This window comes from Ceratotherium simum, unplaced genomic scaffold (assembly GCF_057802395.1).
Source record: "Ceratotherium simum simum isolate JZ-2026a unplaced genomic scaffold, ASM5780239v1 HiC_scaffold_43, whole genome shotgun sequence".
Lineage (NCBI taxonomy): Eukaryota > Metazoa > Chordata > Mammalia > Perissodactyla > Rhinocerotidae > Ceratotherium > Ceratotherium simum.
The window spans coordinates 5773211-5800680 of NW_028261259.1; the positions used below are offsets into that span (position 1 = coordinate 5773211).

The 27470-nt window shown below is 47.6% G+C and overlaps 1 protein-coding gene and 2 pseudogenes across 2 annotated transcripts in view; 1 reads left to right on the forward strand and 2 right to left on the reverse strand.

Moving 5' to 3' along the window:
• LOC147911474 (uncharacterized) overlaps window positions 1-27470 on the reverse strand; it is an 84673-nt gene that overhangs the window by 16381 nt on the left and 40822 nt on the right. Inside the window, exons 7-8 of the mRNA XM_087427938.1 lie at window positions 5587-5708; window positions 4451-4598 (exon numbers count right to left, since the gene is read on the reverse strand). Coding sequence (XP_087284064.1) covers window positions 4451-4598; window positions 5587-5708 — 270 coding nt within the window. The remainder of the gene's footprint in view (window positions 1-4450; window positions 4599-5586; window positions 5709-27470) is intronic.
• LOC101405485 (peroxynitrite isomerase THAP4-like) overlaps window positions 1-27470 on the reverse strand; it is a 56316-nt pseudogene that overhangs the window by 11291 nt on the left and 17555 nt on the right. The window contains exons 4-10 of the transcript XR_015550836.1: window positions 17688-18207; window positions 16231-16332; window positions 15662-15731; window positions 14047-15536; window positions 12462-13638; window positions 527-725; window positions 12-183 (exon numbers count right to left, since the gene is read on the reverse strand). The product of XR_015550836.1 is annotated as a peroxynitrite isomerase THAP4-like (transcript). The remainder of the gene's footprint in view (window positions 1-11; window positions 184-526; window positions 726-12461; window positions 13639-14046; window positions 15537-15661; window positions 15732-16230; window positions 16333-17687; window positions 18208-27470) is intronic.
• LOC147911475 (methyl-CpG-binding domain protein 3-like 1) lies at window positions 7689-11673 on the forward strand (annotated as a pseudogene).

A 27470-nucleotide genomic window follows, 5' to 3' on the forward strand; every position in this document is an offset into this window, starting at 1 on the left:
TAATTCCTTACCTTGGAAATGACCTAACTTTGCTTCTTCCAAATCTTGTAGTAATACTGATGCTCCAGAAAGTTGGGCCACGGATATTCTGCTATTGTGTGTCCTCCCTGCAAAGAAGTGGAGCTGTGCATCCACCCGTCTAGAAGCGTGTGGTGCTGTAGTATTTGGAGTCAATCAGAGAAGCTAAATGGAAAAACGACTCAAGAGAATTATCGCTATAACCCCCAAGAGCAACAAATTATTTTGCTTAATTATTTTGTGATTCTGTGGGTATATTTAAAAAGAGATATTAAAACTGGTTCCCAAGGAGCCAGCCCTATAGTAGAGCAGAAATTGCATATTACCTTCCTACACAAACTTCCCTGACATTGTGGGAAGGAACAACGGGAATTTTCGGTGCTGTTGCCTGTGTTAATGAGGCCAAGAGGTCCACACTGGGATAAGGAAGTCCAGTGAACAAGCCTGTGTGCAGCGTCGGAGAAGGGGCGTGCGTGTGGTCCCCTGAAGTGGCTTAGGAGTCACTTACCAGTGCACCTAAGTTTCCCGTCTGTATATGCAGGAATTGGGGCTGTCCACTGTGATGTTTTCTCCTTTTTATGACATGGCTCACGGCAGTCCTTCTAAGATGCCTGACCAAGGTAGAGGCCCTTCAGGCAGGCGGGGTCCAAAGGGAGGATCTCTGCAGCGACCCTGACCATGGAGTCCAAAGGGAGGATCATGGCAGCCTGGAGGGATGGAGGGGATAGTAGGACAAGTGGCCTTGAAAAGGCAAATTCCAGGATCCCAGTCACCCGGTATTTCCATTTTAGATATTGAATTTACATTTCAAATACTGGCCAGGGAGCTTCAAGGAGGGCTGCAAGCATCCTCAGCAACAGCCAGGCTGGTGAGCCCCACCCCTACCTGAGTACCGGCCTCAAGGGATGCAGCCCAACCACGCTGCGCATACTCCAGGCGGTGGGCAGGGCATGGAGGGTGGGCGTGGTAGAGAGAAGAGGCAGGATAGAGGGTGGGGTGGACAAGGAGAGGAGTGGGGCCCAGGGGTGGAGGGACAAGGAGGGAGTTGGGGCCCCTAGCTGTGCATGCTGGGAGCTTTTGTCTCTCAACCGCTCCCGGCTGGGAGCTTGCAGGACTACAGGACTACAACTCCCAGGATGCTCTGGGCACGGGGCGGTGCCTAGCCCTGAGGGGAGGAGCAAGGAGGTGTGCTCTGCACTGTGGTCCTGCACCTGCTCCACGTGGACTGAGTCTCAGAGGGATGTGACAGGACGAGAGGGACCAAGGAGTTAGGAGGGTGTGGCGGCTGCATGGGCAGCCGCGGGCCTGCATCGTGCAACTGCTTTTGTCCAAAATTGAAGCCGGACTCACGTCTATTCCACACCGCCTCCCTCCGTTGCTTGATTCCTCCTCCCACCTGCATGTCTGTGGGTCTTTCCACAGCCTCCTACCTAGTCCAGCGCCAGGTGCTTCTCTAAAGTGCTTATGGGAACTGGTTTGACATCCCAGAAACTTTCCTCTGCCTGCTGCCCTCTGCCTTCTCCAGCCAAAGTGCCATCATTTCATCAGCTTTTGGGAGAAATTCGCCCTTGTGGCCCCTCTTGCAAGCACAACTTAAGAGCTTTGCAGGGTGGTAACAGTGGCTGTTGCTTGCCTTTTTCGCAGAAGTGGAAGTTGAGGCATCCGTGAGGTTAATCATTGGTTTCCCCAGGATCCGCCAAGAGCAGAGGAGAACAACCCAATTCCCAGGCAAGTATCTAGTAGAACATTTTCACCAACACATTCCAGTGCAGGGGCCTCTGAAACAGAATACTTAAGATCAGAATAGCTTAAGCATTTTGCCATTTAGATTGATAGCCTAATCTCAGCTCAGGCATGAGTGGCCAGTCTCTCAGGGACACGGGTGACGACTCTGATCCCTCAGGAAGAGACTGGTGGTCCAGCTTTGGGAGAGGGATGTTCAAGGTAGACAGCACTTGGGCAGCATTTGAAACCCATCAGCTTTAACATCTCTGCTTTGGATTCTGGCAAGGTTCCAGGATAAACACGCCTAGGGATAGTCAGATGTACCATATTCTTTAAAAATTGTTTAGAGTAGTGAAAGGAACAGAGCATAAAATATCCTGCTTATTTGCAAAAGATGAAATGCAACCAAGACCTTGTTTTTTTCTTTTGTTTTGTGAGGAAGATCAGCCCTGAGTTAACATCCATGCTAATCCTCCTCTTTTTGCTGAGGAAGACCGGCTCTGAGCTAACATCTATTGCCAATCCTCCTCCTTTTTTTCCCCCAAAGCCCCAGTAGATAGTTGTATGTCATAGTTGCACATCCTTCTAGTTGCTGTATGTGGGACGTGGCCTCAGCATGGCCGGACAAGCAGTGCATCGGTGTGTGCCCGGGATCCGAACCCGGGCCACCAATAGCAGAGCGTGCACACTTAACCGCTAAGCCACCGGGCAGGCACAAGACCTTCTTGTTAATTTTTTTCTGCTCATTCTCTTGCCTGTACTGTACGCTTGAATGCAGAAACAAAAAACTTGAATTGCCAAATTCTTTTTTCCTGAGATTGGTAAATTAACTTAAAAGTCTTATTGAAACCTGTGGAGGAATGGTTAGCAGCTTTCATGATTTATGTCATCTCTAAAAATCTGGGCGTTGATCTACATGAAAAAAAGTCCTTGTTTATATTACACATCCCAATAGGTTACATTTCTGATTCCTGAATGTGGGATATTATCAAAACAACTGAAAAACCTGGTCATGGAATCTGGACCCTGTCACTTTGTCAAGAATTTGCCTCTTTATGAATTAATGACACATGAATTCTTTAACATTTTTGTAAAGAACGGAAGAGAAACTCTGTAGTGTCTCTGAATGTGGCAAGACGGGGAATTCTCATTAGACCACATCCTTGGGTTCTTCTCTTGTGTTCAATAGGCCCGGGTGATAGTCTGTGTGGTCAGGTGCAGCGCCACTCCCCCAGCCCCCAGTGTTCCATCCTATTCTGGCCTGTGCCTTCTTCAGGGGGTTCTGATTACACTCGTCCACAAGGGTTGGAAAGAGACATTGTAACATGAGGATATTCATCATCTTATTATTATTATTTTTTTTAGATTTTATTTATTTTTTCCTCCCAAAGCCCCAGTAGATAGTTGTATTACATAGCTGCACATCCTTCTAGCTGCTGTATGTGGGACGCGGCCTCAGCATGGCCGGAGAAGCGGTGCGTGCCCGGGATCCGAACCCGGGCTGCCAGCAGCGGAGTGCACGCACCCAACTGCTAAGCCACGGGGCTGGCCCTTTTTTTTTTTAAAGATTTTATTTATTTATTTATTTTCCCCCCAAAGCCCCAGTGGATAGTTGTATGTCATAGCTGCACATCCTTCTAGTTGCTGTATGTGGGACGCGGCCTCAGCATGGCTGGAGAAGCAGTGTGTTGGTGCGCGCCCAGGATCCGAACCCGGGCCACCAGCAGCGGAGCGCGAGCACTTAACCGCTAAGCCACGGGGCCGGCCCTCATCATCTTAAAACAAGGATTAATGGAGAGGAAAGTCTCAGGGTGTGTGTGCTCCGATGCACTGCTGTTGGGGTGTGGCCGCAGTGACCACTGTGCTCCCAGCAGTCCCCACAATGGCTGTCTCAGACGTTTGATCTCCTGGTGCAACCACAGCAGCTGTTGACAGAGCTGGGCTCTTGTCGTGGTTCAGTGTCTTCCTTCAGATTTTGTGGCTCTGACCCTCCTCTGCTCGCCCCCTTCCTATTCCTATCTGCTGCGTTGATTGCTTTTAGTTGTTTCCTAGGAGCCACTGTGTGTAACTGTATTTCACAGTGTCTTTAGGGACCCACCCTCACTACACGAGTCACTGTACAACAGCCGCTTATCCTGGTGTAGCCCATGTTCATCCTCTCCAGTGGAGCTGTGAAGAACCCTGCTTACTCGGAGCTCCTCTCATTCTCATGCTGCTGGGGCTGTTATGAAGCTGGGCATCTCGTCTTTGGTCTCATCAACATTACTCTTTTCATCGATTATTCTGAAGTTGGAGACGACTTTGTTAATAATGTGGACACTGACTGTCACAGGCACTTTTATGTATCTTCCCCAACAGCTCTGTGAAGTAGGCCTGTGATTCCCATTTTACAGGGGGGGACACTGAGGCTCAGAGAGGTCGAGTAGCTTCCTTCATGCAGTTTCTTGGTACATTTTGAGTCTCCACCTGGAACTCCACCTCTCAGGTGTGTGCCCTTAGCTGGTGTTCGACTTTGTGCCTCTCTACCAGCCTCCCCAAAGGCACAGGCCCCATCCTGAGTCCATTGTCTGCTTGATGGCAGTCACCCTGCACAAACAGGCCCTGGGCGGGGAGTGGACTAGTGGGCCGTGGTCCTCCAGCTTACCCTGGGAAGGTACTAGGTTTCTTGCGAGAGCTGGAGCAGTGGAAGATACTGACCGTCACTCACCTGGAAGGTTTGTTGTGTAGAAATACTCCACTGACTTTTTGCAGGTGTCGTGTCTTCTTTGTCTTCATTGCTCCTCTGGGCTTTTTCCTACAGTCCGTGCTGTGCAGTAACATACAGTACAGAGACTGGTGAACATAATGCTGTTGTCCTGCACCAAATGGTCACATCATTCATTTTTCTAATTATGAAAGAAATACATATTGTAAAAAAAGTCAAAGTACACAGATCTATATAAAGTGAAACCCACCCCTTTCATCCCCTTCCCTGAAAACTCACTCCCCTACTCAGAAGCCACTATTGTTAACAGGGTGGGGTTTATTCTTCTGGAAATTTCCTATGAATTTATAAATACACATAAAGTTTTTTAACATAAATTACATAACTACATCGTTTTGCAATTTGCTGTTTCCCAAATCATATATCATAGACGTCTCCCCTTATCAGTGCACATCATTCTAACTTACCATTTTAGATGTTTTAGAGGTATTCCAAAGAACAGGAATACCATAATCTGTTTACTTCTTCTTTGATAGAAATGGGATTACATCCAGTTTCACTATTATACATAATGCTGCCGTAAGATCCTTGTATGGAATTAATTACACTGCTATTCAACTGCTCAATTTGCTTTGTTTCCTTTTAGTCAGAGACTATGACATAACATTTTCATGGTAATTATAGGGAAATTAATTTTATCATGGAATAAATACATTTATGGGGAAACTGGACTTCAAGGTCATCCATCTCAATATTCTGGAGAAAAATCATGAAACTTAGAAGGTGTGCTCCATCACATTCTAACAAGTCATGTTAACAATTTAAAGTTGAATGTTTGACTAACCTCTACTGTCTCTCTTCCGAAGACGGATGACTTTTTCTTTTCTTGAAAACTTCTGACTCCAGGGGCTCTCAGTTTGGCTTCAGAGAGGATAAGATATTGGTGTTGTATCTGTTTCTCTTCAGCTGTAGGCTGCATCTTCTAAAGATCATAGAATTGAACATGGTCCAATCGATATATATGATTTGAGTCAAAAATTCAAAGTAATGAACCTAAGAGAGGAATCTATAACTTGGGTTCTTAATAAAAAATTTCCTTTGATATCCTTAAGTTTCTGTGATTACTAGTAAAAACTCACCTATGGGTGAAGAGATGTAGTTCTTCTGGCAATGTCTGGCTTGAACATCCATAGTTAAGGCTGCCACACCCGTAGGTAGATTAGACTTGATCTCTTGATGACCTCTACCCTTGGTGTTTGACCTGGGAAAAATAAGAATTTAAAAAGCTGCTGTTATTAGCACTCAATGCTAGAAATGCCCATTAAAGAGTGAGTTTGATTTGGTAAACCAAAGGGAGTATAAGCAGAACAAAGTCTTTAAAATCTCTAAAATTTCAAAAAATTCTAATTTTTTAAAATATAACTCTATTTTTGCCACAGTGCAAACTGTGTATATATGAATGAAATATCCCTCTGTCCATTTCTTAACTTGTTTCCATTGATTTGATGGATTTATCCTCTAATCCGGATTCCAAGTGTGAAAGAACATCTTGGTCCTTCAAAGAAAAGAAGCCATTGAAATTTGATTTTCTTTTAGCTCGGCATCCTACAGGTTTGAAGAATAAATTATCATGTAATGATACAATGATTCTGAAATCTAATTGTTAATTAGAGGGGTGTAAGGGATGATTGAATGGTGTTTCATCCCCATGGTCAGGGGTATTGTACACATGGATGTGTAAACACGATTCAGGAAGCTGCTTCAGCCCCGTGACATCCCTGAGAACCACAGTGCAGGAGGATCTAGGCACACAGCCATCTGCCTCGATCTCCTGGGTTACATGTAGATCCAGGGGTCTTGAGAGTGGCTTCAGAGCAGCTAACTTTTATCTATTTCTCCCCTTCCTTCTCTCCAGCTTATCTCAAACAGTCTTGACTATCATATTTTAAAGTAAGACCAATTATAGTTATTTACATGAGTTTCTTGTTCATTATTGCAGAGTAATAATCAGGCATACCATTAAATATCATTTAATTGACCTAATTAAATTTGTTGTACCTTATAATTGATTAGAACACTAAGTTTAGTTCAGAGTTTGATATTCACCAAATGTGTTAATCTGCTTACAACTGCCATGTGTCTCACTCTTCTTAGATGTGCATCTTTGGCCCATCACAAGATTTTAATGAATGAAATCATCATAAATTAAGATAATGTACTGTCTTTTGGATGATAAGGAGGCATATGGGTCCATTTTGGAAATATGCCCATCTGTCTTTGCTCCCCATGGGAAGTTTCTGGTCACTAGGTCTCCAGGTGGCTTGCACAAGCCCTAGGTCTGTAATAGTTTGGTGCCTCTCCTTCTACTTGGGGTAGAAATAAAAGAGATCAGAGAGACTTATTAAAGTTTTGGTTGCATGAAGTCTTCGATGAAGAATATCCATACATATTGTTCTGGATAGCTCTCTGTTCCTAAGAGTACTAGTTACATTAAGGGCTTGTCAGGAACCGTGAAAGGTATGATATTTTACCTTACCTGCAAGCTAATAAGTCAGCCTACCATGGTCTTATAGATGCTGGCAAAAGAAACTAGACCCATGGGTCAGAGACAAAGGACTTAATGACACAACAATACTAGTGGCCAGAGTATCAACATTTGCACCAGTTCACTAAATCCCACTTCCTACAGGGTGATACACAGTGGGCCAGGTGACATGCAGAGGGTTGCAAGAACTCAGAGCTTAAGGAACTCAAATCTTTGATAATGGGCAGGAAGTCTGCTGACCTTTGCCCCAGGGAGGGGTGTTATTTCTATTATATTGGGCAGTAAGCAAGCCTGCCCTTTGCTCCAGAGGAGGCCACTATTTCTATCTTCCAAGGCTGACAGCTCTACACACATCCTTGAAAAGATATCCTGGTTTCACTGGCTTTCAAAGATAAGCTTGACTGAGACTCGATCATCATTCAGTTCTTCTGTTTCCTTTATTGAGATTGTGCAAATATGCTCTTTTCTCTGTAAAGTTCACTAACTTTATTCATACATAAGGGATGGTTTTGGTTTTATTTATTAAGTTGAGATTTTCGTATTAGAGCAAATGATGAACTATTATGGGTTGGATCTGAAAGTATGCTTTTCCAGGATAAATGTGAAAGAAGATCAGGGCTCACAGAACTCTGCCACAAGGAGCTGATAGCAACTCAAATGATTTTAATTTGAATACTGTTTTGTACAACTTTCTTCCATCTGCCTTCATCCTCTCTGCTTCCTGTAACTCCCATATGGGAATGGGGCAGTTTCAGGGATTCACTGAACTCATTTACAATATTCAAATCATTTTGTCTGTTGTGTTTTTTTAATTGAGGTAAAGTTGACATACAACATTATATTAGTTTCAGAGGTACAACTTAATGATTCAATGTTTGAATATATGTTGAAATGATCAGCACAATAAGTCCAGTTAACATCTGTCCCCATATATAGTTACAAAATTTTCTCATGTGATGAGAACTTGGCATATTTCAAGATGCAGAAGAATCAACGATGATGTCATACTTTTTCATATACAGCTTGATGAATTTGGACATAAATATACACCCTTGAGACTGTCACCACCATCAAGGCCACAAACATATCCATCAATTCCCAAAGTCTTCTCTCACCTCCTTTATTACTATTATTCTGTGGTAAGAACTCTTAATATCTACTGTATTAGCAAATGTGATGTATGCAGTACAGTCTTGTTACCTGTAGGCACTATGCCGTAGCCTACACCTCCAGAACTTATTTATCTTGATAACTGAAACTTTGTATCCTTTGACCGTCAGATCCCAAATTCTCCGTCCTCCCATCCCCTGGCAACCACCATTCTAATCTCTGCTTGTATGCGTTTAACTATTTTAGATTCCACATATAAGTATTTGCCTTTCTCTGTCTGCCTTATTTCACTTAGCCTAATGTCTACCAGGTCCATCCATGTTGTCAAAAATGGCAGGAATTGCTTTTTTTCAAGGTTGACTAATATTCCATTTCTTTATCCTTTCATCCGTCAGTGACATTTAGGTTACTTCAGTGTCTTGGCTATTGTAAATTAGCTGCAATGAACATTAGAGAGCAGGTATCTCGCTGAGACCCTGATTTCAATTGCTGTGGGTATATACTAGAAGTGGGATTGCTGGATCATATGTTAGTTTTCATTTTTGGAGGAAGCTCCATACTGTTTTCCATAATGGCTGTACTAGTTTACATTCCCACAAGGGTTTCTTTTCTCCACATCCTCACCAACATTTGCCACCTTTAGTTTTTTTGATAATCGCCATCTTAACAGGTGTGAAGTGATAGCTCATTGTGGTTTTGATTTGCATTCCCTGATTAGTGATGCCAAACACCTTTTCATACACCTATTGGCCACTTGTATGTCTTCTTTGGAAAAAGTCTATTCTGGTCCCTTGTCCATTTTTTAATTGAATTTTCTTTTTGTTATTGACCCAACACAAAAAAAGAGAACAAAATTTTCAGGCATTATGAGTGCTTCCCAGTTGATGCAGATGGTTTTGTGTTTACAGTGGTACCAAAAGATCATGTTTCCTGCTTTTTCTTCAGCTTGTTATAAGACCAGCAGTAGCTGCGGCATGGCAGATAATCGGGATCTTCTGGGTTTGGAGGTTTACAACATAACTAAGTGGTAAGGAATTTTTTATTATTCCAAGGAAATTATTGAGTTCATAGTCCATGGAATCCAGGATTGATAGGGGTAGGAGGAAATTAAGGTGAGGATCGGTGATCTGGCATTACTTCTTATCTTGAGGGACAGGTATCCACTGTATGAGTGTTTGAATAAAAGTATTAGATATCAGGAATTTGTGGTGAGTGAATATGTTTTCTGAATTATTTACTTTGAACATAACCATTTGGATTATGTGAACATCTGGGATGTGGGAGTAAGTCGCTAACAAGGGCTGGTTGACAATGTCACTATTGATTTCACTTCTATGAACACCGAGTGGTCAATGGATTAAGCAAATGAGTAGTCAGAAAACACAGAAATGGTGGGATTTGGGATTTAGTAAAAGATTGGGGACCGACTGTCCTGAGAGGGAGTGCCAGGACTTGTACAGTTGAGAGTGACAAGGACAAGAAAGGAATAGAAACACACTCAAACAAGGAGGGGGTGTTAACAGGATGGAGGGAGAGAAATGATCTGGAGTAGCCTTGAGTTTTGACCTGGAGCTTTCTGTTCTTGATGCAAATCTGCCTGATGACATCCCAGGACACAGGTCAGATCCCCAGAGGATAGAGGGAGGGTGGAAGTACAAAACAGCCATGATAATTGTCCTAAAATGGCAGGCTTCCTTTGTCATTTGACCCAATTTCATGATTTATTTTTGTAGGGTAAGAGGAAAAGAAGGATGATAGTCATGTCTTCACAGAGGAAGCAGCGTGACTGTGGGAACCAGTCCAAACCAAAGCCTGGTTTAAGCACCTCCATCCCTTTTAGGATGTCCAGTGACATAGTCAAGGGGCCTGTTACTAGAATCCCATCCCATCCTAGCAGTGACGGGTCTCTGGGAGGACACCTTGGACCAGCCCCACCAGGTCTGCTGGCCTGAGAGACCGCAAGGACTCCAGGCCTGCAGCAGTGCAGGACAACTGGTAAGTCCTTTCAATCTTGCCAAAGCGTTGCAAAAACTTGCACCTAGTCACACAGGTGAATCCCTGCCAGGTGTGCTCGCAGGTGGTCTGCACTCCAGGTCCCATGCCCACTCCTGCTGGTCTTCAGATTTGACAGAGATGATTCCAGGAGCTGATCTGGGCATTCCACAGCTTCACTGCCAACAATTTCTGGTGACTGTGGAAGGTATCAGGAAGGAGGAAAGGGCAGTGAGGAGCACAAGAGAGAGACTGGTGGTAGCACTGATGGCGGACAGACTTGCTAGCGAGGCAGAGAAAACGAGGGGCCAAGAAGGACGTCCTGACAGCAGATGAAATGGAGCAGGCACCTCAGTGAGGTCTCATGGGTGCGTCCCTAATGCTTCCTTGCTTTGAGCTCTTGAAACTTTAAAACATACCAATACGTTTCTTTTATTAAACTCTGCTGTGTGACATAGAAAATATAGACAGCGGTTTCTTTCTGAGGTGAGAGGTTGAGTTTCAGGTGAGGAGAGAAAGATCTTCTTTTTTCATGCTGTTCTCTCATTTTCTTTTACTACGTACATCATTTATTTTTACTTTCAAGTCAGCAGCGAGTTACCAACGTCACGGGATGATTCAGTTTTTCCCCTCACAGTCACAGTAAAACGTACTAAAAGTGAATTATTCTTTTTGTGTAATATTCCAATAGATTCCAAAATATTGTTTCAAAAGCACTTTGATGCCTATGTACTCAAATTAGGTATTTACTTCTAGGTCTCCATTTTTATGTTCTTTGTTGCATGCTAATTCAGTGTTGCATCTAAGGAAATACCAGATTTCCCTCAGTTTTTTAGATCCATATGTGTTGGAAATTTGATTCATGAAGATGGACATGGCAGCTGGGGGATCGTGCTATTATCAAAAGAGGCCTTTTCAGCATCAATAATCTGACAAGAACCCACTGCTTGTTGGGATTTCATTGTCTATTTGAGGGATCAAGCTTTCACTGTTGGCACTTCTCTTTCTCTTTGGAGGGAAAGTACGGCCTTCCCAGTCTTTCCATTACCAAATCACTTTCCTGGGTGGCTGTGCCATGTCAGGAAGGGCCTGGGATGCCGGGAACCAGAATTCATCCTCAGCTTCTGGCTGTCCTGAGAAGGCTTCCCTGGCAGAGTCCAGCCTGTGTGTCTGGGTGACACTTGCAGCCATCAGAAAGGAGGCGATAACACACAAGTGCCAAGCGATTCATCTGGCCCTTGTCTTACAGGGTGTTCCCAAGGGAAGAGGTTCAAAATGCCACTTGGTAACCCTTTGAAAGCTGCTAGTCATGGGTCGGGTTCTTGGTGTGAGATCAGAGCAGTGTCTATTCACCACCAGATGGGGAACATTTCAGTATTTTAATTGGTAAGGCTGTGTTCATGCACGACCATGGATCATCAGTTCCGTGGCATCCCCTGCTGGACCTCCCAACACCCCTGTCATGCCTCATATTTCAAAGCTCCAAACAGGGTTCACACCCCAGCAGCTGGTTGTAATGTAACCACAGCACAAGACTGGGGAAAAAAACACAGCCACCCAGGGGTGACACACTTTAATGACTTGGGCCCAATTACCCCATTTGGACGAGTTCAGAACACCAACACTGAGTGTGTAAACTGGAGGATTGCCCAAGACCTTGGACCTCAGAAGGACACGAGCTCAGAATTCACCTTGGACAGCAAGGGACAATGTGGGGTCACTGAATGGCCAGGATTATGGTCCCATATCCTGGCAAAGTAGAGCTCACTCGGGATCCATCAGGCCAAGCCAGGGAGGAGGCTGGGGGCCTTCTAGGGAATTTCTGCCCTAAAGGGAATTGCATAAGGAAGGCAGGGGTGCTGAAAATCCTAGTTCACAGGGAGCAGTCATGTTTATGTAACAAGGCCCAACAGTAGCCTTAAAAGCTGCATCAGAAATCGTTCCTCCTGGATACAAATCAAGCAGGAAAAGGAATTCAGAGTCCTGTACAAGGATCCCAGCAGGATTCAAATCTAGGTCAGGGGTGAACACGGAGCCCCTAGAGGGGTCTCAGGAGGGAAAGTCCTGCCTGCCTTTAGTCCATTTTCAAATGATCTTCCTCGGGCCTTGTCCTCTCCACATGCATGTTTTGATCTTTTTACATTGGTTTCCCCACTTAGAGCTGATGCAATTCCAGAGATTCAACTAGAAAACTAAAAGTTCCTAAAATTTGGTCAAAAGAAACCTCAGCAGCTGGGGTCTGGGTGTCCCAGAGGTCGCCATGCCATAAGGCCTGGGGCTGACCAGGGGGCCACTGAGACAGGCTCTCTGGACTGGCCAACAGGGAGAATCCACCCCTGCCCTCACCCAACTCCTGCCCGGCCTCACTCATTCTCGTTGAGCAGCTCCATGTCCTGGAACCAGGCCCCAAATCACTCCTTGGGGTCTTGTTATAATTCTTTGCAGCGACCTGGAGCAGCAGGATCTCCCTCATGACTCGGTATTCCTGGGACCAGAGGGAAGGAGAGGATGCAGACAGGGCCTGGGTGGGGGATGCTGCAGGGGCCTTGTGGGGGGTGAGGACTGGGGCAGAGGACCAGTCCTGGGAATGCTCCTTCCCTCCAGTTCCATCCAGGATCTACCTGTTCTCAGAATGGGAATAATCAGCCCCTCCTCCAGGAAGATATCCTTGATGCCATCCTCCCCTCAACCCACGCGCCAACTGGATGGGTCTCGACTTCTACCAAAATCTTCCACTCAATGTAAGATACAAGGGGTGGAGCCAGAAACTGTTCTCCCCAGAGGGTCTCTGATTTCCACCTCCTTCCCCTCCCCTGCAGGGAGTGCCACAGCTGCTCCTCAGTCCTCTTCTCAAGGTTGATCTCATTCCCCTGGAAGGCAGACAGCCAGAGTCCATCAGACAGAGCCCCCTAGACTGACTAGCCCCCTATGCCCTGCCCTTCTCATGTGGCACTACTGCCAGGTCCCCAGAGGGGGCGGGGCATGCAGAGAAAACAGGACTTGGACCTAGGATGGGCTCTGGGCTCCAGAGTAGTAGGACATGGGGGGAGGCTGAGGGACCTGGCAGCACAACCCTCTCTGATGACAGACTTGGGGGCTGAGGCCTCAGGCAGAGGGGACTGCTCAGCCACTTATGTGCTGCCTGACTTGGGGGTCCCAACTTCTCTCTCCCTCCACGGGCAGCATGGGAGGGACAGGCAGAGTCCAGCTCAGATAAAACCTCACGCAGCTGTGCCATCAGGCAGCTCTGAGCTTCCCCAGCCTGAGGAACGAGAATGGATGTCTCAGGCGGAGCCTCTGTTCACTCATCCCTAAGATGGGCCTGATGCCCCAGCTCCCAGGGGCAGCTGTGAGGCTCTCATGAGAGGAGATGTGCCAAGTGCTGAGAGCTCAGAGCTCAGTTCGGGGGCTCACGCATCCCCAGGCTCAGGATCCTGGTCCTTCCTGCCTGGTCCTCAGATTCATCCACTTCGAGATAATCACCCATCTCCAGGTGCAGCATCAGCAGGTCACCGAGGAAAGTGCCAAGATAGGGGACAACACCCTGTGACATCGGGGTGCGGGTGGGATGAGCCCTTGCTCTCAAGTCGACCCCCTGCAGACCCTCCCCTGAAAAGTCCTCACCCTCAGCCTCCTGGCCCACCCCAGGGTTCCCACGGGGAGCAGCCTAGGACCCTTAGCAACCTCCCCTCAATTCTTCCTCCCTTCACACCCCAAGAACACCACACTCCTCCTCCTGACCTCCCAGGGCCGGCTTCTGGCAAATCACAGGGTATGCGGTCCCTGGCCCTCCCCACAACAAATCCATCCTACACCAGCTCTTCCAGGCCCCCCTCCTGGTCACTTCTACTGGGGGATTCAGACACTGTGGCACCAGGAGGAAGGGACCTCCTCTCTTGATTTGAGGCCTCCGGCTGGGAGGGCAGAGCCCCTCCCCCACAGGCACACTCACCTGCTGCTGCTGCTGCTTCTCCTGCACTCTCTGGGGGTTGCTCTCCGGGGGGCAAACGTGGAGGGCCCCTCCTGCCAGAGTCGAGGACAGTGTCAGCGAGACCATACTCCCCTCACCCCATTTCTCTCGAGCACCACTGGCCTCTGACCCTGAACATCTGACTCGAGTGAACTGGAACCAATGCCACTCCACCCTGCAAGGTCTTGTGATTCCCGAACAAGCCCAGCTCCAACTCTCACTCTGAGTGTGAGCTCGGGCTTTTGGCCTGGCCTCCCCGAGCCTGTTTCCTCATCTGGAAAGTGTGTGAGAACTCCAGCTACCTCACAGGTTCTCCTGAGGACTCACTGTCGCATGACTGTCATCATTGTTCTGGCCCTCACCCCTCCAGGTGGAGCAGGCAGAAAGCTCCCACATTCTTTTCCTCCCTCTTACCTCAACTCCACCCTGTGAGGCCTGCACCACACAATCACCACACAATCACCATACCTCCATTTCCCTGATGGGGAGACAGAGGCCCAAACAGGGGCAGTGAGTTGCTGAGGGGCCAACAGAGGAGAGGCCGCTTGCCCCTCTCAGCCAGAGGCCCTGTTCCAACATCCTTGCCTAACCCCCAGCCCCACCACTGACAACAGTCCTGTCCCCTGAGCTCTCAAAGCTTGGCCCTGGGCCGAGCCGTGGATGGAGAGGATGGGGTGTCTTGGGAGTCTGGTTGTTGAGTGGCTCCTGCCTGACCCAGTCCCGTGGAGTGTCTGGCCCCCATGCCGTACAGAGGCAATGCCAAACCCTTCTCCTCCCCAAAGAACCACTCAGGATATTCGCCTGCACTGTACTCTTTCTTTATCCACTCAGGAACTGGACCCACATGGTGCCACCTCTGATCAACAGGGAAGGGGGTGACAGGATGCTTTGCTTCCCCATTTACATGAAGCTCCTAATGTCCTTTCAGCAGGACCCACTAAGAATCCACCAGTTGCCTAGATGCTACTCATAAGCCACCTGGGGCCTATATCATTGCCAACCAGGCACTCAGGTGAGACTCCTGTGGTTGACTCGAGTGACTACTCTAGGGGTCCAGTGGGGAGTCCCACAATGCACACACATCTGTCTCTGGTCCAGCTGTTCAGATCCAAGGATGAGCAGCCTGTTTGTCCACCTGGGCCAGGGGAATCCCTAGCTGTGCCCGTCCCTGGGGCAGGCAAGGTGCCCTCCCCTTGGAGACATGGTGAAGATAGAAGGAGCAGCAGGGGCCTGGCTTCCTGAGGACAGGTTTAGGCTGAGGGATAAACCCACCCAACCACCCAACAGCCTGGAAGAAGCTACATCCAGCAGGATGGACGTGAGTGGAAGCCAGAGACCTGCTGATGGCGCCAGCTCGGCAACTCGTCCTGAAACAGCCCAGCCAACACCACTGTGTCCCATGACCAGGGCCTCCTGCCCAAAAATGGCACCCCACCTGCCCATGGGCAGAACAGATCCCTCTGCTTGTTAACCTGGACAAGATAGACGGGAATGTTTCAGAGAAAGTTCAAGTGAGAAATTATCAAAACCACAGCCTGCCCAGTCCCCCTCCCCCCCGGCCCCTCCTCTCTTTCCAGACCCCCAGCCTCCACTCTACCTTGGTCATCAGTTCTCTGTTCAAGGACTCGTTTTGGCTATAGCTCTCCTTAAATTTTTCAGAGCTCTCCCTGAGGGGAAGGGAAAGAGGGAAGGATAAATTTAGGGATAATGTGAGGGGTCTAAGTGAATATCCTTTTCTTTGACAACCTGAGAGATTCAAACTGCCTGGAGGAGTGCTCTCACTGGGCTCCTCTGAGCGCTAAGGTCTCGTGGGACTGGGAAGGGGCTCTCCTGTTGGTCACTGGGGTCTCCATTCGCCTGCTATACAAAGCAGCTCTCTTTTGACCACTTTCAGTTTCAACTGGGCATAGAGTTCTGTTGCTATAAACACTTGAAAATCTCTAATGTGGCTCAACCCAGTACCTGGCATTTAGGGAAACCGAGTCCTGAAGCAGAATTGGTGCACTAAGGACACCAGGAGACTTAGAGACCCACCACTGAGGCCCAGGCCCTGTCCCCATCATTTGCTGCCTCCCAGGAGTTCCCACCTGACTGAGGGGCCAATGGCAGACATTCAGGAGATCCCCCATCCACCCTGGTCCTCCTATGGAGAGGGGCACTACCCACCAGGAAACTTCCCCCATGTGTTCTTCAGGTGGCATATGGATGTTTCTGCAGAGCAGAGATGACAGTGCGGGGCGAGGAGAAGTTCTTCAGGATCTTGCACTCCTGGGGAAGGGAAGAGAATGAGCTGTTAGGTGGGGCGCAGGAGCCCTGCTTGCTCTAGCTTCAGTCCCCTTCTATTTAAATCTCCCCTCCTGGATTAGACAGATGTTCAGGGAGCCCCAGAAGGGCACATTTAGGACCCAAAGTGTAACACTCACAAGGAGGAGGATTTTAGCTCAACCCAAGGAGGGAGCCACGTAGGAAGTGAGCATCCCCGCACTGGGACCTGGAGTCAAGATCAGCGTGCTCCTGGCAGGAAGGACCTAGGGACTTGCAGGGGCTTAGACCACACACTGCAATCCTGGGAGCTGATAAAGGTGGAGGCAGTTCCTAAGGCTCCAGAGAGGGGCTCCACTGGGCCTCCCACAGCACACCTGGGCCACCTGGATCCAGCGCTCCACCACCCTCGCCCTGTCCTGGGCCGGCATGCTCGGGTCCCCGAGGCAGGTGGTGATGACGAGATTGGCCACCCTTCTGAAGTGGTCGATATTGGCCCGGACGGTGTGTGCCAGGTGCTCATTGCCGGGCTTGTTCCTCTTGCCCCAGGTGGAGCCCAGACACTGAGAGGGCACCACCTTCTGGAAGGGCTCCTGGGGAACAGGGGGAGTGTCACCCAGCATTGCCACACCCTAGGTCTGTGTCCACAGCCCACAAAGTCCCACACAGGGGTCACAATTTAGAGCTGGAGCTCAGGAAGCTCATGATGTGGCCTGAGCCTTGTTAGAGTCTCTGGCTTTTCTTCTCTGTCACTGCAGGCACCCAGCAGAGGATGACCCAGGACCCAATACTGGCAGGGAAGGGAGAGGGGCATTTGCATCCAGCCCGTCCTGGCTAACTCCAAGCTCCAGATGGTGGCTCAGCTTGGCTCATCCCAAGGGGGCATCTTCCAACAACCTGATCCCCCCTCTGGTCCCACTCCCCATTCTGATGCACATTCCCCTGTGGCAGCTACAACCACGGGCCTTGTCTGTCTCCCTCATAGTGAAGTACACATCAGGTGTCTAATAAGTCCTGAGGCTGTTGAGCCTCCTGAGCAGAAGGTTGGGCCACCAGGGACCTGGCTGCACACAGTGAGTTCCCCTCCCCCACTGATGTGCCAGGCCCTGCTCACCCTTCCGTCTCTTCTACCTCATGGAGCCGGCACAGCCACTCTGTGCAGCAGGTCCTGTTAGTGTCCACCTCTACGGTCTGCAGGTGGACAGCAAATGTTTGGGGGTTCAGAAAGTTGCCCAGGTCGTATGGTTGGTAAGGGGTGGAGCCAGGATTCGGGCCCAGATCATAGGAGACTGGATGAGGTCTGGGGCAATGATGGCAGAGGGAAGGCCTACCCCACCCGCCCTGAGAGCCCAGCTGCTCACCGCATCCATCACGGTCAACTGCTCCACCACCAGCTTAGGAGGGAAGGCCGTAGGTTGGGCTTCTTCTCATGCTTCTTAGCCACAGGTGGAGATGGACTTCCCACTAGAAATGATGGTCCAGGTGACTCCAGCTCAGCAGCTCCCACTCCTGCTGCAGCCGATGTCGGCCCTTGCTCCAGCTCCAACACTGCTGATGGAGGGGACACTGGCTCCAGTGCTAGAGAGGGTGGTGTCAACGGAGCTGGAGCCAGCTCTACCTCCACCACTGCCCACTGCTCTGCTTCTGCTGCTGGCTGGAGCTCTGCAGCTGGCGCTGGAGCGGGATAAAGAGAAAGGTTCACTCACATAGCTGACTTTCCATGTGTCCTTCTAAATACAGGAAAGATCCCACTTCCTTTCCAGGAATAGCCAGCCTGCAGTCCCCCTTAACCTCTGGCTCTGCCTCAGTGGCCTCCAGAAGCTCACACCAGTCAAAGGAAAGAGGGTCACAGCAGCTCAGCTCTGAACCAGGCAAGGTTACCTGCATGTACATCCCCTTTAGCTTGAAAAAGAGACAGCCCCTGACTGGTCCCACCCTAGTTCTGGTCCAACCCCATCATCTCAAGGTCCTGAGTGTGGAGGCCCTCTGCTCCTGTTCTCATCTTAGAGCAGCACTGGATGGTGTGGGTGGCCTCATGCACCTGCCCCTTGTCTAGTGAGTTGGTGGAGTTGAAACCATTGGGCAGCTACTCGATGACCTCCTGAGTGGAGTTCTGCAAAGACTGCCTGGGAGCTGGGCCAGAGGGAATCAGGGGCTGCCTGCACACTGCCACTGGGGCCAACCCCCAAGAGAAAGTCTGCTCCTCAGTTCAGGCACAGAGGGCATCCTGGCAAAGAACTCTGGTCAGGAAGGGAAGGAGATGAAACCTCTAGGGCTCAATAACATACGAGTTGAGCAGCTCACCTTCTCATGCTGCCAGCCATGACCTGGGTATGAACATGACAGACCCACCAGACTTCCGACACCTAACAACCAGCTCCTGCCCAGGAATGGCCTGCCCCACATACCCTGCCTTCCCCACACCACACAGACACACAAACACACACAAACACACGATGAGGGGCCTGGATTTTGGGGTTGATCAGGTGGGATCACCGTTGTGTCCTGGTCTGCACTAACCTTTCCTGGGCTGCCCCATGTTACCCTTCACTGCCTCCTGTCAGACACCCAGAGGCGACAGGGATGAGGGCTGAGCCAATGTAGGCAACAATCAAAAAGATTCTTTTCTGGGCTTTTTTGAGCCCAGATCCTGCAAAAGTTGGGATACAACAACAAAACATTTTTGCCTCTTGACTGTCTCCCGTCAAGTGAGCTGGATGGGGGACTGTGGGTGCCTGGTTACCAGAGTTCAAAGATCTGTTGAGGCCTAGGACCAAGGAGATGGGGTCATTTTTCAAGATTCCTATACCTGGACCCCTTACCTCAATCAGATTTCTCCAGAGCTGCCCCCTGGGCCCGGGCTGCTCACCCTCCTCTCTCATGTCACTTCCTGAACTGTACACAAGGAGCCTACACAGCCCTAGCCCCAGCTCCCTAGAAACCTAACTCAGGTCCTTGCTTTGAGGAGACAGAGATGAATGCAGACATCCTTTAACTTACCAGTTCTTCATCCTGGGATAGTCCCTGTGCCTCTCAGGTCCTCCCCAGTCTCCAAACCTACACCAGGGGGATCAGGCTAGAATCTACTTCCTAGGGACCTCACCTGGTGTATATGAGATAATATCTATTACCCCTGTGGGCTGGTGTCACATGTACATAAGGCACAAAATTAGAGATGGAAGAATAACAAGAAGGGGTGACAGGTAGCACAGAACACCACTCAAAACAGGCCTGGGTTCTAGCAATGTGATATTGGAACAGTCACTTCCAACTTGGCCTCACTTTCAGGTCAGCATCATGAGGGGGTTGAAACTAATGGAAATTTAGATACTGCCATCCTGCGGCATTAAACCATTCAATTGTTTACTGTTTTATGGAGAATGAGACCCAAGTGCCTCATCTTGGCCTATGAGGTGGGCAGCCTCCACAGTGGTACCCAGTAAGCCCCACCCATGGTATAGCCATCCCCGTGGAACCACTAAGTAGTTAGTAACTGGCTTCTGAACATAATAACAGCCAAAGTGATGGGATGTCTTGTCTAAATTTTAACTACACAAGTCTCTCACTTCCTCTTACTCCGTCTTTCATGTTCCATCTCTCTCTCTCTCTCTGTCGAATCCTTGTAACTGAGGAATCAAATACCAGTGTTTTGGGACTGCCCAATGTGGAGGCCTATAGAGGAGAAAAGCACGGGTGTGCCCAGGCCAACAGACAGAAAGAAACTTAGACTCTCAGTCCAAACTGAACCCTGAAGGCTGAGAGTGAACTTTGGGGCTAGTCCTCCCCCAGTTGAGCCTCAGTTGAGGCCACAGCACCAACCTGTTCAACTCACTGAGGCAGAGGCACCAAGCTGAAACGTGCCTGATTGCTGATCCACACAAATTGTGAGATAGTCAACATTTGTAGTTTTGAAATGCAAGGTTAGGGGCAATGAAGTCAGAGAGGGAAAGGTAACTGACACAGCCTACCAGGCCCTGGCCCTACCTTCCACCCCAGCTCCTGTTCTCTCCTCCCAGCCTCCCTCCAGCTGCACTGGCCACATTTCTAACCTCCTCTGGCCAAACTCACTTCTGCCTGTGAGACTCAGGACCAGTGGTGCCATCCCCCTGACACACTGCTCCCAGACCCCTGAAGGGCTGGCTCCCTCTTGTCATTCTGGTCCCAGAAAATGTCACCCCAGTGAGGCCTTTCAGACCCTCCTACCCAGTGATGCCCAGCCCTCTCTCACAGCCCCCTGCTGTGTTTCTCTACAGCACTTGCTCTTTTCTTGCTCCTGTTTTTGCTTTTGTCCATTTCCCCTCTAGGCTGTGAGCTCCTGCCAGGCAGGGACCACTTGGTCATTTTCATCCTGCACTTTGGCCCACCAGGGCACCTGGCACAGGGTGAGTGCTCAGTGCACAGCTGCTGAATGAGTACATGGGAAGATCTTGCACCCCTCTCCCTGCTTCTGACCAACTGTGATTGTGGAGATGAACACTAGAAATAGGAGGTACAAGTTGTTTCTGAGGCAGAGGGACAGCCAGAAAGACCTCTGCTTGACTCTTCTCTGCTCCAGGAGGTCAAGAAAAGTTCAGTGGACACCGTGTAAATTCCAGGTTTACAGGAGAAGGAAAGGACTTGATGTATATGTATATTATGTAATGGTTACCAAAATAAGTTTAGTTAACATCAATCACCAAGCAAACATAAAAGATTTTTTCCTGGTGATGAGAAGTTTTAGGATCTACTTTCTTAGCAACTTTCAAATGTACCACACAGCAATGTTAACTTGCATAGTGCTGTATATCAAGTATATCTCAATACAACTGAAAAAAATAAAAACAAAATCTAACTTGCCACCACTGACACAAGAGGCTGCCCGCCCCCTGGTGGCCAGCACTAGCACTGCAGCCCTCACCAAAACTCCACCAAACAGAAAGGAACCATTCTTCAGATGTCCTCAAGGCAGAGGCTCTCCAGGGTCCCAGAGGTAAAGGAGCAGGACCTGTCGGCTTCGAGAGAGTGGGGTGAATCTTGGGAGCCTACCTTTCCCCCCATCTTGCTGTCCCCCACCAGGTGTCTTCTTCATTCCTGAGGCATCCAACCTCAACCAGGACAATGACTCCCCCCTGCCTCCAGATGAGGACCCCGAGGATCCAACAAGAACTGGTCTTCTCCCTCATCTCTAGACTTGGTGTCCAGTGCTCTGGCATCTTCTTCCTTATCCCCAGTTCTCATCCACCCAAGCCCCCATGTCTCCTCAGTTCTAAATGATCTCAAGTGGGTGGAAAGCATCTTCTCAACATTTCAGAGCACAGTAGGTCATCAACAGAGAACCTAGTCCAACAGACACATTGCGAGTGCATGGAACACTTGGAGTCACCTGCTGGATGCACTCCATTTTATACAGGAGGACCCTCACTGAGGTATTCTCTCCTGTTCCCAATGCCTACACAAGGGGAGGATGGACTCATCACAGTTCTGGGTGCCCACAGAGGTGGACTGCAGGATCCCAGTCCTGTGCTCCCCAGGCTGGGCCAAGGATGGGTCTGGAACAGACAGATAGGCAGAAACCTAGGAACCTTAGGGATTCCTCTGCCCATCTCTGGGCATGTATCTAGGAGAACGAATGCCATGGTCCCCTGGGAGAGCTGCCTCCAATCTCTCTCCCTCCTGCCTCTTGTCACTTCCTCTGGGTCAGCTCTTTCTTGACTGCACCTCCATGGCCCCCACATGAGAATTCAGTGTGAGTGGGGGTGCCTATGCACATGCTATGATGAGGAGAGGAAAATGACCTCATATGGAGAGGGGTGGGCAGCAATCCTCTAAGATCTTAATGCCTCTCATTGCCAAAGGAGACCTGAGGGAAGGGGCGGAGCCTTGGCCAAGGAAGCTGGAGCTCTGTCTAGTCTTTGGGACCCGGACTACCTCCTGTGGTCTGGGCCAGTACTTGCCTCTTTCTGGGCCAGTTTCCCAACTGTACAGTGAGGGGTAAGATGTGCAACAGCACAAGCATGTGCTCGGCCAGGACAAGTCATCAGGCCCCATAGATACATTAAGTATGTTTTAAGTGTATTGAAGACATTAATATTGCTGTGCAATCATCACCACGATCCATCTTTAGAAGTCTTTTCATCCTACAAAACTGAAACTCTATACCCATTCATGAATAACCCCCCATTCCTCCTCCTCCCAGCCCCTGGCAAACACCATTCTACTTTCTGTCTCTCTGAATCTAGCGATTTCAGCAACCTCATAGAAGGGAAATCACACAAGGTTGTATTTTTGTGACTGGCTTATTTCATTTAGAGTAATATCCTGAAGGTTCATCCATGGTGTGCCATATCTTAGACTTTCCTTCCTTTGTTAAGGATGAATAATATGCCATTTTATGTATATACCACATTTTGCATATCCATACATCCCTGGACAGATAGCCTAGCCGGGCCCAAAACCAAGCCCAAAATAAAATGGGGCCCCAACCAGACTTTTATCAACGGTCCCCTGGAGACTACTTTCTTAAGCCACGTTCCATATATTTACTAAGGATCTAGTCTTGGGCCATGAGTTGTTTTTCAGAAACTCCGTTTTTCCTCCTTGAGCAAGTTTCAACTGGTTTGAACCAGTGAGACCACAAGACGGCTGGCAAGACTCAAACCGTCACTGCTGTTTGAGTCAAGTGACTGGAGGATGACGTAGGGGACCAAGAACTCAGCTGCCAATCATGTTAAGGACACTGCCTTTTGAACGTGGGATGTATGACAGAACATGAAAATCTACTTGCGCAAAATGCGTAGGACTGCCCCCAACCTCCCACACCCACTCCTTTGCCCTTAAAAAGCCCTTTCAACTGCCCATTGGGGAGAAGGATTTAACCTTTGGCTCCTGTCTCCCTGCTGGCCAACCTCGTAATAAAGCTTTTTCCCTTCTACAAGAGCGGTATCTCATGGTTGGCTTAAGGGGTGCATTGGGCAGCGAGCCCTTCCTCGGTTATGATACTTGGGTGGCTTCTATGTTTTACCTATTATGAATACTGATGCTATGAATATGGGTGTTGAAATATGTTTTGAAGAATATGCTTTCAACTCTTTGGGGGCGTATATACCCAGAATTGAAATTGCTGGGTCCTATATAATTATATTTTTAATTTTTTTTAGGAATTGCTATACTGATTTCTACAGCAACTATATATTTTATCTTCCCAAGACAGTGCACAAGGGTTCCAACTTCTCCACATCTTGACCAACACTGGTTCTATTCTTTTTCTTCTTCTTCTTCTTTTTTTTTTTTTGGATGCCATCGTTTTTTTTTTTTGATCGATGAATGTGAGGTGGTCTCTCACTGTATTTCTGATTTGCATTTCCCTAATGATTACTGATGATGAGCGTCTTTTCATATGCTTATTGGTTATTTGCAGATCTTCTTTGAGGAAACGTCTACTCATGTACTTTGTTCAAATTTGATTTGGGTTGTTTGATTTTTGTTGTTGAGTTTAGGAGTTCTCTATCTATTCTGGATATTAAGCCCTTGTCAGACACATGGTTTGCAAATATGGTCGCCCATCCTGTGAGTTGTGCTTTTACTGTTGATAATGTCTTTTGAGATACAAAACTTTTTAATATCCATGAAGTCCAGCATGTGTATTTTCTTATTTTATTGGCTGCTCCTTGGGGGTCATATCCTTGAAATCATTACCAAATCCTATCTTGTAAAGTTTTGTCTTATGTTTTCTTCTAAGAGTATTATAGTTTTAGCTCTTACATTTAGGTCTTTGATCTATTGGGAATTAAGCTTTGTATATGGTGTTAGGTAAGGGTCCAAGTTGATTCTTTTGCATGTAGATATCCACATTTTCCAGCACAACTTGTTGAAAGGGCTTTTCCCCTTTGAATAATCTTGGCACCCTTGTCAAACATCATTTGATCACATGAGTGAGGGTTAATTTCTGGGCTCTCAATTCTGTTTCCATTGGTCAATATGTCTGTCTTTATGCTATGACAATGCAGTTTTGATACTGTAGATTTGTAGTAAGTTTTCAATCAGGAAGAATCAGTCCTCCAACTTAGTACCTTCTTTCAAGATTATTTTTGGTATCTGGGCTTACTTGAGATTCCATAAGAATTTTAGGATGGGTTTTTTTCTATTTCAGCACAAAACGTCCTTGGGATTTTGGTAAGGACTGCACTGGATTTGTTGATCTCTTTGGATAATGTTGACATCGTCACAATAAGGAGTCTTCCAATCCATGGTGATGGGATGTCTTTCATTTCTAGTAGTGCCGGGTGGTTGTTCAGGTTGAGGGGGTGGCACTCCTAGAGGTAGTCGTGCAGAAACCCACAATTCCTCCTCACTGTGCCTTCACCATTTCCTTAGAACTCATCGACCATCAACAGAAGAGAAAAATGCATGTAAAATGCATGTGGGAAATTTGCAAGGACTGGGTGTGCCAGTCAGTGCGCACCCAGGATCCGAACCCGGGCCCCCAGTAGCGGAGCATGCACACTTAACCGCTAAGCCACTGGGCAGGCCCTGGTGTCTTGTTTTAAACACATGACTTCTGTTGGTCCTTGATTTCCCCAGTTACACCCCAGCTGTCCTTTCACTGACCATTGTTGGTCACACACCCACTGCACCTGCCTCCAATCCTTCCCCTTCAACACCGTAATCTCACACACAGCTCCTCCCGACACTATCATGGCATCTCCCACCACACGTCCCCTATACCTTCCATACAGCCATCAAGATGCTTCACAAACACCATCACCATTTATGTCCAGTGGGCTGAGAGGGCTGCCCGTGCACTGGGAATCAGGAGTCACAGGGTCTGTCACTTGGCCTCCAATCACCTACTGTACCCCAGATGAAGGGCTTACCCTGCGGAGACACTCACTAGTAGCCAACTCCATCGAACAACAACATCTTTGCCCCAGGCTTCCTTCAAAATTATCCCCCCACTTTCTGCCCCAACTGCTCCTTGAGGGGTCATTTTGGGGCAGCCTTTGAGGCCACCTTGGTGATTTTGTGCCCAGGCCCAGACAGCTCTTGGCCCACAAACACTTTAACCATAACCTCTGAAATCATATAGCACAGGTAACCAGTGAATGGGTGCAAATTACTGGTTTTACCTCAAGACACCTAAGGAATATTTCACACCAGGAGCATCCATTTTTGGGTTTTACTGTGGGCTGATATCACAAGGCTCTCATCCAGTGAGCTTCTCTCTTCCCCAATCCCGTGAACAGCTTTCTCCAGGTTATATTGTGCAATGCATTATTGTCTCTCTCTCAGCCTGCTTCTCTCAGGTCGCAGGTCCTTTGAGTTTCCTGCCCTGACTAGCTACCATCAACCCATAGAAACAATGTCAGTCCTATAGCACTGGGTGTTCAGTTCTACTAGGATTGACTGACTGGACTGGGCACAGGTGTGGTGGCCCTACCCACACAAAATCAGGAAACTGAGGCAACTAAGAGGTATCAACAACCTTAACACAACATGGACAACAACTCCATAGGAACATATCCTAGCCCTTGAACAACAGTCTCATGAGTCTCTCGCCTAAATGGTTTTAGAAAATGGCCTGGCCCTAGACTGTCTATACTGGCCAAGGAAGGAGGGGTTGGTGCCTTTCCTAGAACCACTTGGTGAGTGTACATCAACAGAGAAGTTCAAACCTACCTCCACCAAATGGCCCAAGAGGTTAAAATATTGCATAATATTACCCAAATCTTTGAATAGATACCAAAGGCCCCCGAGATCACTGACCTATTTTCATGGCTGGTCTCTCCATTTTGTGGACAATTGAAATGGACTGGATTTTAGATTGTTGCTTGTATAATCATAGGATTTGTTACTATAGCCCTCGTCGGATGTTTACTCTCTCGGCTACAACCTGCCATACTCCTAATAACTCCATTAATTACACTTATTAAATATACTAACCAACTTAAAATTAACCAATACCCTGATTAACTTAAAAAATTCAAAATTTTTATGTGGAAAATCTGCTTAACATAGAATACACCGTTTTAAGCATTTCAAAGTATACATTTCTGTGGCTTTTAGCACAATGATTATGTCGTGTGGCTATCACCACTATCTAATTCCAGAACATTTTCAACACCCCCAAACAAACCCATACTCATTCACATTCTATTTTCTGCTAACCCAAACCCATGGAAACAACTCATTTGTTTTCTCCCCCTATGGATTTCCCTATTCTGGACAGTTCATTCAAATGGCATCATGTTATCTATTGCCTTTGTGGATGGCTTCAGTGAGCACACATGTTTCAAGGTTCACCCATGGCCTAGTATGTAGCAGTACTTAATTCCTTTTTATGGCTTATAATATCCTATATTATGATTAGGCCACATTTGGTTTATGCAGTGATAACTGGATAGAAATTTGGGTTTGTTCCACTTTTGGACCATTGTGAACACTGTTGCTTTGAATGTCTATGGGCAAGTTTGCTCTTTTGGACATATCTACCATGGGCCTCTCCAGGTCAATGGTAATTCTAGGTTTAAGATTTTAGAAAATGCCAAGTTGTTTTCTGCAGTGGCTGCATCATTTTACTTTCCCACCAGTAATGTATGTGGGTTTCCCTTTCTCCACATCTTTACCAACACTTGTTATTTTCCATTATGTTGAATATAGCCTTCATTTTGAGCATGAAAATCGTGCTTTGAATTTGCATTTTCCTAATAATTAATGATGCTGAGCATCTGTCTTGTGCTTATTGGCCACCTATATATTTCCTAGAGACATGTCCATTCCAGTTGGTTACCCCGTTTCATTGACTTGTCTTTTATAATTGAGTTCTAAGAGATCTTTATATATTCTCAAAATAACAGCTTTCTCACTTATATAAGTTGCAAATAGTAGGAGACTTCAAAGACCCACTTTTAACAGTGGATAGAATATCCAGACAGAAAATCAGGAAATAGCAGACATGAAAACATTAAATACTAAATGGACCTATCAGACACACACAGAACATTTTACTGGACAGCAACAAAATGCACACTCTTCTCATGGGTGCACAGACAATTTTCCAGAACAGATCACGTGTTAGGTCACAAAACAAGTCTTAACAAGATTAAGAAGACTGAAATAATACCAAGTAACTTTTCTAAACACAATGGCATGAAACCAGAAGTCAATAA